Source organism: Sinocyclocheilus anshuiensis, unplaced genomic scaffold (assembly GCF_001515605.1).
Source record: "Sinocyclocheilus anshuiensis isolate Anshui unplaced genomic scaffold, SAMN03320099.WGS_v1.1 scaffold1276, whole genome shotgun sequence".
In the NCBI taxonomy this organism is placed as follows: domain Eukaryota; kingdom Metazoa; phylum Chordata; class Actinopteri; order Cypriniformes; family Cyprinidae; genus Sinocyclocheilus; species Sinocyclocheilus anshuiensis.
The window spans coordinates 523,433-539,178 of record NW_015544217.1 but is presented as its reverse complement, the minus strand read 5'-3'; the positions used below and the strand labels follow the sequence as shown (position 1 = coordinate 539,178).

Below are 15,746 nucleotides of genomic sequence, written 5' to 3'. Positions count from 1 at the left end.
CTCTCCATCTGGCAACAACCCCCTGTTCATATGAATCAGCCAATCAGATTAAAGGAAATGCGTCATGCGCTTCAAAACGGCCAATCATATTCAGGCTCACCGAACGGGCCTGTTGCACTTTGTCACGTTATGTGTAGTTCTGAGATGTTTTAACAATTATTTATATCGCAAAAAGGATTTTTAGAAACATTTTCTCAATAAAAATGTAAATGTGCTAGACGTCATATGTAACATGTGGCTGTAAGAACAAACAAACAAAATAAATAAATACATAATCCCTAAACTGTACATTACAACATTTTTTAGAATATTATAAATACAGTCTAAACGTATTTCAAGTATTTTAAAAAAGATGTTTCACCCCAAAATGAAAATGCTTTTTTCATTTGCTATGTTTCTTGCTTTCATTTCTAAAGCCTGTCTAAATTGATAGTTTCCCAGTGAGCAGCAATTTTCTCTGCATGCTGTCTTAGTGTGCAAAACATCTTTTAAACTGTTTCAACCTAAAACACGTTTTAACCTCTGACATGCAAGAAGAACCGGTTTAACTCTGTTGAGTTTCTGATGGCACACTGCAGGTCGGCAGGGTTTGGTTGGTGAGCTTCATCTGCTGCTGCTAGATGCCATTACTGCATCATTATGCAGGACACAAAGCATGTTTCTCCAGGGGATGTACATAGTAGCCTGGCGTTCTGAAAATATTACATTTATTAATCGCAACCTAATGGCAAAACAACAACAAAAACGAACAGTACTGTTTGGTACAATGCTGTAGAGCTCAAGACTACAGGTACACTGTAAAAAATGACCGTGAATTTAACGGTAAAAGACTGTAAAAATGCTACAGTAAAAACCTGTTAAATGGTTAACGGTCAATTCCCCTACTATATACGGTGAAAAACTGTATCAGACATTACATGTATTGGACATTAATTTTACGGTAGTATACCGTTTTTGTAAGTGAAAAAGACTGTATAATTTATAGTGAATAACCGTAAATTGACATTCCCAGAATTCCCTGCGTTACATTTCAAATTTGATGTTTTTTTTTTTGTTGAAATAACTGTTTCTTCTTAGTTTTTTCTTATCAGTTTTGTATATTAGGGTTGTGTGTTACACCTAATGTTGTTAAATGAATGTTTATTGCATGATTTCAGTTTCATGTGTGTTACCATGATGGCGTTTAGTGTTTGTGTGAATGACACTGTGCACCTTCTATATATGTTATTATCTAAAAGCTGCTTGTGATGGGCTTTAGTTCATCATATGACTTTCTCAACACCACCTGCATTTGGTGGTTATCAGTGTATTACAAAGGTACAAAACAGATTTCAGTACTTCAATAGGTTGGTATATTAACATTATATCAGTAAATGAAATTACGGTATTATAATGTAAATTTAAGTTAAAACCATAAAACCTAAGACATTGCTACCGTAGTTTTTACAGTAAAATTCCGGCAACCACAGCTGCCGGTTTTTTACCGTAAATTTTACGGAATTTTTTTTACAGTGTAGGCAGCGGCCTACAACACCATTCAAAAGATTGGAGTCAGTAAGATTTGTTTTTTGAAAGAAATGTATACTTTTGATGCAGCAAGGATGGATTAAATTGATCAAAAGTGACAGTAAGGACATTTATAATGTGAAGAAAGATTTATAGCTTTGCCATCAAATTACTTTAAAACATGAAAAAAAAAACATAATTTTAAATTGTAGTAATATTTCCACAATATTTAATTTTTTATTGTATTTTTTTTAATCAAACAAATGCAGCCTTGGTGAACACAAAGGTCTTTTGTTAAAAATAAAAAAAAAATCTTACAGACCACAGACTTTTGAACAGTAGTTTCAGACCAGACATCTGTAGATGGATACATCATTGATAGTGCTGATTCCAATTCAAGTGATGTGATATGCATGTTTTAGCAGTTGCCGGAGCAGATGTGCAGTATTTAGTGATCAGGGAGAAGAAAACCCTGAGGTCTGTCAGGACTCACAGATATGAGGTCTGACAGGTGTTTGTGCATCATGAAAACTTTGTCCTGTTTTTTGGAAAGACTGATCCACAGGCAGATGGATGGAGTGACGTTTGTTTCTGCTGGGTTGGCGTGGAGATGCTCTGGTCTGATTGTGATGAATGGATCAGGATCCTGGACCCAAACAGGATCCAGACGTATACGTGTCAGAGGAGCCCAGGTGGTTCAGGATATAGAGGAGGCTGCTTCAGGCTATGGTACTCTCTAACTGTCAGTTAAATGCTTCCTCATTAACTGACATTTCATATTAATGAGTTTTTGTAGTGATAAATACAGTTAATAATGAAAATGCCTTTTTGTTTCATGTTCGTTTGACCTTTTTGACTTAAAGAGTGACATTTGTCTGTTATGCCCTGCCAACATCATTATCTGTTTGCCATAAAAACCAAAGCTAATTCTCCGCTAAAAATAAGTGGCATAAACAAATACAAGCAAAGGTCACTTGAGACATAAATGCAGTACAGCGATTTAAGAATAGCAGAGATGAATCCTTCATAGCAATATTTTGATTCCTGAAATGTATTCATGTACTTAAAATTTACTATGCCTTTTTGAATTTGGCACTGTGGTAATAGCATGTTTTTGTTCATAATATACTGTACTATCAATATGTAATACTGTATACCATGGTAATGCTATGTTATTCTTTGAAGTGCCTTGGGATACCAAATGAATGTATCATTCGGTACCATGGAATCACCACAGTATTTTTTGTACCAGAAGACTAGACTTAAAAATACATGTATTTTATAATAAATGTATTTTAATTTTTCTTATTAATTAAAAAATTAAAATATAAATAAATGACTTTTAAAATGAACAAATGAATAAACATTTAAATATTTTTTTACTTAAATTGCATTTTAAAAATGAAAATATAAATAAATGACCCCTTTTAAATGGATAAATATATAGACATTTAAATATTGTTATTTAATTAAACTGCATTTTAAAAAATGAAAATATAAAAAGTTACTTTTCAAATGGACAAATTAATAGACATTTCAATATTTTGATTAATATGATCAAAAAATTGTCATTTTGAATGTAATTTCCCAGTTCATAAATTAATTTCAATGATTAATTTAAAATAAAATAAATTAAAAAATTTAATGATTAAAATATTTGATTGCATTATTTTTATTTTTGTTGTACACCCAGTTCTCCATTGTCTGTTGGCATTTGTTGTACTCTAACATAGAAAATCTGAAAACCAAGTTGATAAAATAAAGACAGTTTACCAATTTAAAACAAAAGTACCAAAGAACGTCTTGACATGAAGTGTCTGAGAGTTAGTGATGTGAAAGAAGGCGTTGCAGGAAGGTTTGACACATCATGTAAATTTAGAGAATTGGTTTAGCATCGACTTTCACCGTAAGCACCGCTGATATCCACTAATTTGGATCCAGTGACAGTTATGGCTGAGTCGCTGTCTCTTTGACATGTTCTTGCCGCGCACCCCAATTCTGTCAAATATTGTTGAGAGCTTGTATGTTTTTTCACATTAATTCTTTGATGCCTGTGCTAGCATTAAGCTGGGCTGCAGAACACCACTTTGATTTCTTATTAGCAGTTTGCCTCTAACTTTAGCACACACACACACACACACACACACACACACTTTGTCTTGTTAGCAGGGTTTTAAAGCAGAGCCGATAATCACATTATATCCTGCTTCTGTTATTTAGTCAGTTTGTAATTAGAGTTTTCCCATGTTACTCTAAAAACCTACCAAACAGTAAATTTGCATTTTGTATCTGTTTATGTGAAAGGGAATGACACAGTTTATAGGTTGCCGAGTGCAAGATCAAAAGCTGCTTTAAACGAAACTGATCAGTCATAATTTATTCCTTAAGATATTCAGTCAGGCACTGCAAACAGCCTCCATCTCGAAGGAAATAAAGCGTGTGATCTTGAAATATCTCGCTCTATTTGACTGGAGGTGTCTCTCTGTGAGAGATTGAGCCAAGTGTGGATGTCTGAAGAAACGGTCTGGTGTCTTCTTTGATCGCACATGTTTGCTGCCTACGATTGTCACCTTCGTTTTCTTTGACACATTTTAGTAAGCTAATTGACTAGAGTACAGTGCCTTTTGTAGATCGGCAGGCTTGGACATGCCGTTTGAAATTCCAAAGACACTACTTTAACAATATCAAGGTCACAGTTTCATACTGATTAGCATGTATAGCTTGAATGCACTGTAAGTAGCTTTGGACAAAAATATCTGCCAAATGCATGAATGTAAATGTACTTTCAACTACAAGGAACATTTGATAAGAAATGGATACAGAAGAAAAGAGCAGGTGCATATCAAAAACTGCCCCATGTGTTGCCATACATACACAACAAAGTTTTTTTTTTTTCAGGCACATGATGGCAGGAGATGTGTTAACATGCAACTGAGTCTTCACGCCAGCAGGACACTCAGAAATAAAAGTCTTGAGATCTTGTCATCATTTCAAGTGATGAAAAATAAGGTAACTTAATTAAAATTTAATGTGAATGAATGTAAATAAACGTTTCAAAGCTCAAATAACATGCATGCTGTGATTAAGACTTTAACTATAGATGCATGAAAGAAATCTCTAGATTTCACGTCTGCTGCAAATACCTGAAGAGATATTGCATACATGCAAGTTAATTATGCAACTAATTTCATGCAAAATGTTTATAAGAGACCAGTAAGCGTAGTGTTATTTTTAAAATGTCATGCATCTCTTCTGTGAAAGCCTTTGCTAGCTGTGACAGTCCTTGAAAACAGTAAGTTTTGGAGGCAGCTGAGCACTTTATCTGCTGTGTCAACCAGCAGCCACCAACATTTTGTAGATCGGCAGGCTTGGACATGCCGTTTGAAATTCCAAAGACACTACTTTAACAATATCAAGGTCACAGTTTCATACTGATTAGCATGTATAGCTTGAATGCACTGTAAGTAGCTTTGGACAAAAATATCTGCCAAATGCATGAATGTAAATGTACTTTCAACTACAAGGAACATTTGATAAGAAATGGATACAGAAGAAAAGAGCAGGTGCATATCAAAAACTGCCCCATGTGTTGCCATACATACACAACAAAGTTTTTTTTTTTTCAGGCACATGATGGCAGGAGATGTGTTAACATGCAACTGGCTACAAATATGGAAAGAAAAAAGACACGTCTATGAGTCAATGCCTAATATTGGTTAACAGTGACACATTTGGAAAACACACCAGATAACCTTTAAACTCTTTGACTTTTTTTTCAGTGGAATGAAAAAACTGAAAAGTAATTTTTGTGATTTAAAGTCAAAATGCAAAGCTTTCCTTCTGCTGCAGCTTTAACATCTCATTAGTGTTTGACACCATTGGTTCTTATGTGATCATCTGCTGCACAGCAAGTGTGAATATGCATTAGTGTGAATTAAATTTGAATCTTTTACTCACAAGCAATCATATTACTTCAAAGAACTTGATTATAGTCTCTAAATCATATGAACTATATAATTTTTCTGTCCTTTTTGGAGCTTGAGAGCCTGTGGTCACTTTCTGCCATTATATGCAAAACGACAGCTCGATCTCATGAGAAAACATGAGTTGGCTTGACTTTTATACAAATTCATGTAAATTTGCCACAATGTAAAAATAGTTACAAATTGCAATGACACTGTTTTGGCAAAAAAAAAAGCAGGAACAACATTTTGGCCTCATTTTGTCATATGGATTTGGACATTTTTATGTTCATACATTCACATGAAAAATAAATTACCTAATTTTTTTCATCACTTGGAATGATTGCAAGAACATATTCACATTTTCACTCTTTGTTTTCACTTCAAGGCTCCTGGATATCAAGACTTTTGAGTGGCCTGCTGGCATAAAGAATATTTATCATTCAATCATTTTCTGTTCATACCCTGTTCATTTCTTTAACAAGAACAGTGGGGCTTAAACAGATCGTACAAATTGATGCAAATTTGCCACCAATATACCAAAATTGAAAATAGTTACATTGTAATGAGAAGCAAAATTTTGGTCTAATTTTGTTATAGGGATTTGGAAACATGAGGGTAAGTGCTGAAAATATTTACTATACAAGTTAATTATGCAACTAATTTCATGCAAAATGTTTATAAGAGACCAGTAAGCGTAGTGTTATTTTTAAAATGTCATGCATCTCTTCTGTGAAAGCCTTTGCTAGCTGTGACAGTCCTTGAAAACAGTAAGTTTTGGAGGCAGCTGAGCACTTTATCTGCTGTGTCAACCAGCAGCCACCAACAATAAAAGCAGCCACCAACAATAAAACCAGTGCAGGTGAGTCTGAAGCTGGCATGACAGCTTGGGCTGACTGGAGAGGTTTGTACCAGGTTAAGTAGTTGCAAACTCTAATGCTGATCATCATCACTGTTGTTATCCCCATCAGTAAGATGCTGTAATGTCAAACTCGAGGCCTATAAAATAAACTGTCTTGTGGCAGTTGATGGTAGTTACAATGGGGAACAATGAGGATTGTAGTGGGAGATGGTGCACTCTGACAACAGGCCTGAAGGAGATTTCAGACCTACACTCCCTCCGGAGCGTTGGATGTCTGCAGAGTGCTTGGCAAACAGTCGTGGTGTGAGGTCAGTCTGTCTGAACCAAGAGTTTGGCTGGATTTTCTGCAGATACACCTTGGAAATCTATCAAATTATTCAAGGTAACAGGGCCAGAACAGGCCTGGGGAGGTTGTTAGAGGACTTTACAGGGTCACCCCAAATCAGTCTTTGTCTTTATGAGCTTTATACATTTTTGGCTAACAATTCGGCTGAATTTGCCCACTAACTACTGATTAGAGCAAGGGATTTCAAAGGAGGCCTATGGAAAAGTTCAGAGAAAAATTGTGAAAATAGCTGGATAAATAAATATGTAAATATTGTACGAAAGCATATAAATGAAATTGTACAAATTCACGCAAATTCGCCGCCAGTTTGCCAAAATGTAAAATTGTTATGAATTGTAATGAGACAAAAGAGCAGAGGCAACATTTTGGTCCCATTTTGTGATACGGATTTGGAAAAATGAGGGTGAGTAAATGCTGAGAACATTTTCTGTTTTATAATTAATGCCAGTTCTCACATTTCCTGTGAAACTGGTTCTTGTTAAATAAATGAACAGAGTACAAACAGAAAATGATTCAGCAAAAATATTCTTTATGCCAGCAAGTCACTCTTATTTCTGTAAATAAATATTTAAATATTTATTTACTGAATTTTACATGATTATTTACTACATTACTATTCATCATTCTGCTGTCTGGAGACTTGTCATAAAAAAATAAGCAATGAAAAAAATAAATAGCCAAAACTTTTTCATCAGAAAGTTTCTCCTCAGGCGTACACTACATTTAAGACTTTTTAATATCTTTGCAAGAAGTCCCTAATGCTTACCATTTATTTGATCAAAAATACAGAAAAACAGTAATATTGTGAAATATTATTACAATTTAAACTCTTTTCTATTTTAATGTATTTAAATGTAATTCCTGTGATGGCAAAGCTGAGTTTTCAGTAGTCCTCTAGTCTTCAGTCGTCACTTGATTCTTCAGAAATGATTCTGATATGCTGATTTGATGCTCAAAAACATTTCGATTTACGATTACGATTGTGCTGCTTCATTTTTTTTGTGGAAACAGTGATACAATTTTTTTTTTCAGGATTCTTTGATGAATACAAAGTCCAAAATAACAGCTTTCATTTGAAATAGAAAAACATCATAAATATCTTTACTGCAACTTTTGATTGGATTTGAAGTATCCTTGCTGAATAAAAGTATTAAGTCTTTATAAAAAATAAATAAATCAAAATCCACGAAAGTGTATATATCAATGGCGGATAGAAAAAAGATACAGTGTCAACTTAGAAAGCTAATCTTTTCCAGATAATGGCTCTAGCTCTTCCTCTCCTCCTTTTATAGACAGCTGTGAATTGGAAGCCCAGCTGTGTAGAAAGTGATGATGCACTCAGTCCAGACTGCTGATGTTTTACACACAGCTCTGGCTTCTGCGCATGCGGCTCGTGGCTGTCCTGTCACCTGTACCTGTGAGGGTGTTCAAATGCACAGTATATAGAGAAAAATACAGACACTAAGCAGCAGATACTGCACTTTTGGTTATTGTCCAAAGTGTTGTGTCTGGACTCCATGAGGTTAGCAAAACACTGACTGTAAATATTTTTAGCAGAAGCATCATGAAAAGCACTATGTAGACCCGGGGTGTCCAAACTCGGTCCTGGAGGGCTGGTGTCCTGAAGAGTTTAGCTCTAACCCCAATTAAACACACCTGAACCGGCTAATCAAGCTCTTACTAGGCATACTAGAAACTTAAAGGCAGGTGTGCTGAGGCAAGTTGGAGCTAAACTCTGCAGGACACCGGCCCTCCAGGACCCAGTTTGGGCAGCCCTGATGTAGACATTTTGAATAAAGCAAATGTAACACCTGACATTTCAATGGCATTTTAAAGTTAACTGAACACTCAAATAATCATACACATCCTACTCGCTGTGAACTCATCTCGACTTTTATTTTCTGTTGATATATACATATATAAAAAATAAGGGCATATGTACAATGGTAATAAATATCAACTTTTTGTACAAGCAAAATAAGTTACTTAACATAATTACCTAAAAAATGGAAAAAAGATTTTTTAACAATATCTTTGAATTGCAAGAAAAGAGAATTTCATAATACAAAAACTCACAAAGTAACAGCAGATTTAAAGCCATGTGAGATGAAATGAACCGAGTATTTTTTTTCTAATGAAGCAGGAAATACTGGTCAGTACAAAAAACGCCATGCATGTTGCAAACAAGCATATGCAACACTTCTGGTCGCTCAGTGAAATTATGTCAGTCTAAAGTCTGACTTTAAGTCATTAGACAGGCTTATCAAAGCGATTAGTGAAATTAAGAACGGTGAAATTTCACAATTTCAAGAGAGTCAGAAGCCCACCCTGAGAAGTCCTGGCAGAAAGGATTGGGTCCTTGTTAATCTGACATTTCTTAGCATTCCTTTTAGTACAAATATCTTTTCTGACAAGAGTAAACTTCCCTCTTATGCAGTGTGGCGCACTCTAGATTGAAGACTAGAAAAGAGCCAATGACAGAATGGAAAGCCGCTTGAGAAAATCGTAAAGCTCTCATGCCACAAAGAACAGCATTCCACCAAAACGAGAGTAGAAGTAACAAGATTTCAGACAACACTTGAGTTCTGTGCAATGGACAAATTCCAGAACATAAAATAGAGAATAAAAAGAAAAGAAAAACAGGAAACAGAAGAAACATGTCTGCAGTCTGCTTTGGCTTCACCCGAAGTGAAGAGGCACAGCTACGAAAACTTGTTTTTTCTTCCTTTTTTGAAATACATGAGACTATTGTTTTATTGTTGAAACTTATACAATATATTTTGGAGAACATCATGCAACAAAGTATGGCTCCGTGATGATCACTGTAGTGCCTCTCCACCCGCAGGGTCACGAAAAATCAAAATCTCCTTCATTTGTCTTCACAATCAAAGTCAATGGAATGAAATGTCCTCTGCTTTCTGTTTTTACCCTGTTTTTGTATTTAGTCTCTGTTTAAGAGTTGCAAAACTCACACTGAAACACAAAATAGAGATAGTCAGTTAGTTTACAGCTTTTGTATGTTATTTAAACAAAATCATTTTGAAATATGGCTAGTAACAGTGTTTTGTGGTCTTTTTATAGATATTTAAAATGAACAATAATGATAATAATTATTATTATTGTTGTTTTATTATTAAACACAGGATATCTTTTGCCCTGTCTCACATATTAATATATCAAGAATTAGCTTGTTTCATACACTGCCGTTCAAAGGCTTGGGGTCTTCAATGAAATTAATACTAAACAAATAATTTCTGTTTCAAAGAAACATTGTTCTTTTGACCTTTTGAATATTTATTGATCATCACCTCAGCATATTTGAATGATTTCTGAAGGATCATGTGACACTGACGACTGGAGTAATGATGCTGAAAATTCAGCTTTGCATCACAGCCATAAATTACATTTTAAAATATATTGAAATAGAAAACAGTTATTTTAAATTGTAATAATATTTCTCAATATTACTGCTTTACTGCATTTTTGATCAAATAAATGCAGCCTTAATGAACATAAGAGACTTCTTTGAAAAATAGGAAAAAATCTTAACGCAACTTTTGAATGGGAATGTACAATTTCAATATCTTCATAGAATTTCAAATAAAGTAAGCATCCCAAATAAAAGGTATGATTTGGTGTAGTCTTACCTGTGTTTGATCAGCCGTTGCCCTATGCCACTCATTCCGGACTTATTTTAAAAGTCCAGTCCCTTGTAGTCTTTGAAGGATCCCTTTCATTGAGAACAATTCGGCTTCAGAATGTGGGCGGAGTCTTCTATACCATTCCAGAAATAAAGTTTAATTCCATCATGTGGCTTCATTCACCTGGTTTATCATGTAGGCAAACACGGGTTGTACTTCATTTGGCAGTTCAAGCCAAATATATACAATAATGCACTTGCTGTCACATCCAACACAGTCTCAGTACAACATTCAGTTCACACCTTCCTCATGCTACTACCACTGGTAATCTTTCACATTTCAGATGAAACTATTAATCGTAAAAAAAGAAGAAGAAGAAGTCCTTCTTTAACAGTTGCAATAAACAGATATGGAAAAACCTCACAATTAATTAGTGCTGCAAGTCTCAGTACACATTCTCAGAAAAAAAGACAATGTTTAAAAAAAGTTTTTGAGCTGTAAAGAAAGAAAGGCAAAGCATTTGTTCATTATTCAAGTCCTGTTTCGGTTTTACATTTGTTTTTTCCCCTCTCTTCTCTTTAATAATTCCTCCTCTGCTTTCCTCATGAGAAAAGAGCGTGATTGTCATCTAGTGATTTGAGTTTATGCATGTCCTTGTCTCCTCTCTCTAATGCGTTACCCATAAAAGGGTGCAAAAAACGTGTCCAAACACCTGAGGCAAGCAACCTCTAGATGTCAAAAATAACTCCGTATCCTCCAGCTTGTCAAATGATTCAGATCCTTTGTCAGACGTCTGCCCTACGCAGATCCAACTGATGGCTACATTTGACTAGCCAAATAGCCAATCTTGGGTTCCTCTCAGAGATGTACCTGTGTTCGCCTGTTAGCCAAGATCAACTCGAGGCCCTGTCGGTCTGGTCCTTTAAATACAGACATTTATAAAAGTTTTTGGAGTTGTGTTCAGTCTCAGTTGAGTGTTAGTAGTGTGAGAACCAGAATAATCCTTGGGAATGTCGTGAAGCGTGGTGGCCTTATGGCACGGGAGATGTTTGCCACTGCAAAGAGGTGTTGACAGAGAAGAAATAGGTTGCGAGTAGGATGAAGAGAGTTCCCCAAGCAGGAGGGAGGTAGGTGAGGTTTTCTGTGGTTCCTGTGAGATCTACACAGAAGACTCCTCGGGATTGGCGTCGGGAAGCACGCTCCTCTGCTGCAGAGTTTTCCGGAGCTCCTCTTTGAACGGACTGGAGTAATCATTCTCTCGGCCGCCCAGCCCGAGTCCGCTCCCCATTCCAATTCCCATTCCCGCTCCCATGCTCGTTCTCTCCTCTCCGGCCGTGCTCAGATTCAGGCGGATGTATCCGTTGGTGCCTGAGTTCCGAATGTTGGTGAGGCTCAACCTGCTTGGCGAGTGAATGGGCTGACCGGGAATGGCGCTCGGAGATGCCGAGCTTCCGGTGGAGCACATTGCATGCCCAGGCACGATTTTCAGGGAGCCGTCCGAATAGTAGTAATTGGCCCCTGTTTCCCAGAAGCGATCCTCATCGTTCGCCATCTTGCTTGGCACAAATGATGGCCGGCTGGGAGGCTCTTTGGGTAAAGTAATGGGGTACACTAAAGTGCTCTCCAGCGGCTTCATTTCCGCTCCTTTTCCCAGTGCCAACTTCAGTCTTCTACGAAGGTACAAAGACACGATTAGCAGCAACAGACAAGCAGCACCCAAAGTGATCACCAGGACCCAGAACAAACCCATGCTGCCATCAGGAGCGCGGGCCTCCATGAAGACGGGCGCGCTGGCTACCACCGCAACCTGGTATCTTTCCGTCTGGAACTTCACACCCTGCTCCTCCGAATAGCAGATGTAGCGGCCTGCTTGAAGGGGGCCGGCTTGGGGGATAACGAGGGCACGGAGGGCACGGTCGAATTGCGGCCCCACGGCCTCACCTTCTACCAGGGCGAGCTCACGTTCGTTGAGCTCCCAGAAGGGCTGGGCCAAGTTGGAAACCAGATGGCAGGGCAATACCAGATCTGACCCAACAACCACAGTCACATTTCTCAACCTAGAATGATCTGGGGGAATAAAACAGAAAACATTAATATATGATTTATTTAATTTTTAAAATAATAAAATAAATGTAATAAAATAATACTACAGTGTCTTTTTTTACATTTAGCTCTTTGTTTTAGTAATATTTTTTGGTCTATTGACAAAAATGTACTGTTTAGCTTCAGCTATTGATTAGATTATTATACACTACCATTCAAAAGTTTGGGGTCAGGAAGGTTTTTTTTAAGAAATGAATACTTTTATTCCGCAAGGAAATGTTAATTTGATAAAAAAAATATTTATTTATTTAAATTATTTTTATTATTTATTTTTTGCCACCGCAGGAATAAATTCTATTTTGAAGTGTATTAAAATAGAAAACTGTTATTTCAATTTGTAATAATATTTCACAATATCACTGTTTTTACTGTATTTTTGACCAAACAAATGCAGCCGTGATGAGCATAAGAGACTTCTTTAAAAAACGTTCTTCTAAAAAAATCCAATCTCTCTCTCTCTCTCTCTCTCTCTCTCCCTCTCTCACACACACACATTGATCCACAGGTAGGGGAAGGGTGTCCTTTTTGTGGAGCAACAGAGACAATTTTTCACTTATTTTGTCAATGTGTGAGACTACAGCAATTGTTTGCTCAAATAGAGCAATGGTGTCAAACTTTGGGGGAGGTTTTTTTCTATGATGTTTTTTATTTATGGACCCAAATATTGCTGGAATAGAAAACAAGTTCACGTTTTAATAATTTTTTTGTTTGGACAAGCTAAAATGGCAATATGGCTGTCACGTAAAAGTAAACTCAGTGGTTTGGGGTCAGCTGATGCTGTGTTAATTTTAAAGGGTTTAATAAAATCAAGATTGAAAATAGAATATGCATTTTATCACTTGTTGGAAGATTTAGAAACTTTTAGTAACGTATGGGGAGTAAATCAATGTATCTGTGGAATTGATGATGATGGATCTCTTAAGATTTATGTTTGAATGCAATTAGTTTTTTTCCCCTCTACTTTTTACTCCTTAATGTCTTCATGATGTTAATTAATGTATGATGGGTTTATACTTTTGGTAATTAAAGTGGCTTGCAAGGTCTCTCTCTCTCTCTCTCTCTATATATATATATTTTATTTTTTTATTTTTTTTGTAGTAGTAGTAATCTCATTGACCTTATTAAACACTGCCTAAACGTGTGTGTGACCCCAAATGGAAAACCACTCACTACAGGGGGCCTGCAGGGGGCAGCGTAAGTCTGACGTACCAGGACTGGGGATGGAGAAAGGCTTATCAAACTTGGCTTTTCCTCGGTTGAACCTCTCCAGCATGAGGTCCTGCGAGAGTGTGGATGTGGAGCTGTGGGGGGGGAGCACAAATATTGATGATGTGTCAGAAGGCTGTTAGACACACTGCTATAGGGATGCAGCTTAAAAGTACAAAGAGGGACCTGTGGAGGAGAACAGAGCGGGGTGGAAAGGGAAAGCCTTTGCAAAATGATGAGGAGCGAACGGTGGAGGAGAGCAAGAGTAGAAACGGAAAGAAAACAAAAAGGAGAGCACAACAGACACGAGAAAAGGAGTGGATGGATGATGGTGAAAGGATGTTAGTGGCAGAACTAACTAAAAGATAGATGAATTTACCCGCGGTGGAGGTCGATGCGGACACATGCGCGTCCCTCGCTGTCCCAGGCACAGTACGGGTCTCGGGACAGCAGGCAGTCTGGCTGTGAATGGTACCGGCTGCAGTTTGCCAAGGGCAGCTGAAGAACCTCAGAGCGTGAGCCAATGTACAAATACTTCTGTGGAGAAAGAATGGAAAGATTTGGGAATAAATGAAGGAAAACAATACAAGCAAGTAAATTATTTTCAGTTATCAGTGCATTCTGTTTTCCTACTCAGTTTGAACAAAACCGGTTAATGCTAGACAGGCAGGAGAGCTGGGTTCAAAGAGATTGGCTCAGCAAGAGAACAGATCAGAAATTACTTTGCTGTGCGAGATGGTGAGGCTGTCCACTGGTTGCTGCCGATCAAACAGCTGGATCTCTTCTATCACATGAGCCTCTGAACCCAAAATCACGACACGCTGGAGCCATCCATCCGCTGAACGACAAACAATGAGACCGGGTGGAAAGACGGGGTGATAGATTATATGCAGATGGGGAGAAATAATGGAATGGGGACAGAGAGGGAAAAAGGCAAGAGAGGAGAGACAAATAGTCCATTAATGCATCATCAACACATGGCATATCTCTCCGTCATTGGATTTTAAGAACAAGGTTACGCCGATTACCGGCAGGAAAATTGAATACACCCCAGCTGGTGCCATGACCTATCATAACTCCGTATGTGTGTGTGTGTGTGTGTGTGTGTACTTTATCCCATCCTCTCACACAGTGCTTCTCACAGATAATGTGCCACTGACCCCTCTCTCAGTATGGAGAAAAAAGGGAGAGTGTGGAAAAGGGATAACGGAGGAGAGTGGAAGAGCTACAGGGTTTGCTTTACAAATCCACCCTGCCACTTTTGCTCATGTCAGAGTATCTATGTTCCCTTTCAGTCAGTCACGTTCGACGTTACGTCAGTCATGACTGACGAATTGGGATCTTGCCCGAGAGCCCAATCACCTTCGAGTGTTAACTAAACAAGCCAATGACAGTTGGCGTGCATGTTTCGCCATGCGCACCCCGCCCCGCAGTGCGGGTATAAAAGGAGAGCGCGTGCAAACGTACATCAGCTTTTCGCTTTGGAGCCGAGCCTTCTACTAGGACAAATCTCCGCGAGTGTCTGCAAAGAAACAGCCTAGCGTTGGTGTTTTTCAAGACGAATCTCCGCCAGTGTTTGCAGAAAAACAGCTGGCGTTGATGTCACGGCGTGTCAGCGGGGGTTGCCATCCAGTGCTGCTAGAAACCTCGGCGTGCTGTAGCTTCCATTCTGCGGTCTCGCCGCGACCTCCCCTGGGCGCTTCAGCGCTCTCTCTAAAAGAGTGTTTCCATTTTTCTAAAAGAGCAAATATCTAAAAGAGCTCCACGAACGACGGGCGTCTTTTTAAAGCTGGCTTCCCGCTCATGCGTTTCTGGATGTGGTCGCTTCCTGGCTTCATCTGACGGTCATGATCGCTGTGTCTCGTGCTTGGGCTTGCAGCACGCTGAAGCAGCGCTCATGGATGAGTCATGTTCTCAGTGCGGGAACATGACCATCGCGGTGTTGCGGTCTAGATACCTCCTCATTAAACGGGGGGGGTATCTCCCTTGCCATGCCCTGTTCTAGCTACTTCGGTTCATGGTCAGGGAGATCTGAGGATCACGGTGAGAGCTTCCCCGTCGAGTACGTCTCCGCGGGCCTCTCATTCCTCTAGCGCATCGCACCGCCTGGGGTTCCCGGA

At 38.2% G+C, this 15,746-nt stretch overlaps 1 protein-coding gene across 2 annotated transcripts in view; it reads right to left on the bottom strand.

The window, feature by feature from the left end:
* Positions 1–8,583: 8,583 nt before the first annotated feature.
* The window catches only part of sema4c (sema domain, immunoglobulin domain (Ig), transmembrane domain (TM) and short cytoplasmic domain, (semaphorin) 4C), a 70,027-nt gene continuing 62,864 nt past the window's right edge, over positions 8,584–15,746 (bottom strand). For both annotated transcript variants that reach the window (XM_016497948.1, XM_016497949.1), the window contains 5 exons: positions 14,349–14,464; positions 14,006–14,163; positions 13,630–13,721; positions 10,324–12,384; positions 8,584–9,649 (listed from right to left, as the gene is read on the bottom strand). In XM_016497948.1, the coding sequence (XP_016353434.1) occupies positions 11,477–12,384; positions 13,630–13,721; positions 14,006–14,163; positions 14,349–14,464 (1,274 nt within the window). In that variant the 3' untranslated portion in view covers positions 8,584–9,649; positions 10,324–11,476. The remainder of the gene's footprint in view (positions 9,650–10,323; positions 12,385–13,629; positions 13,722–14,005; positions 14,164–14,348; positions 14,465–15,746) is intronic.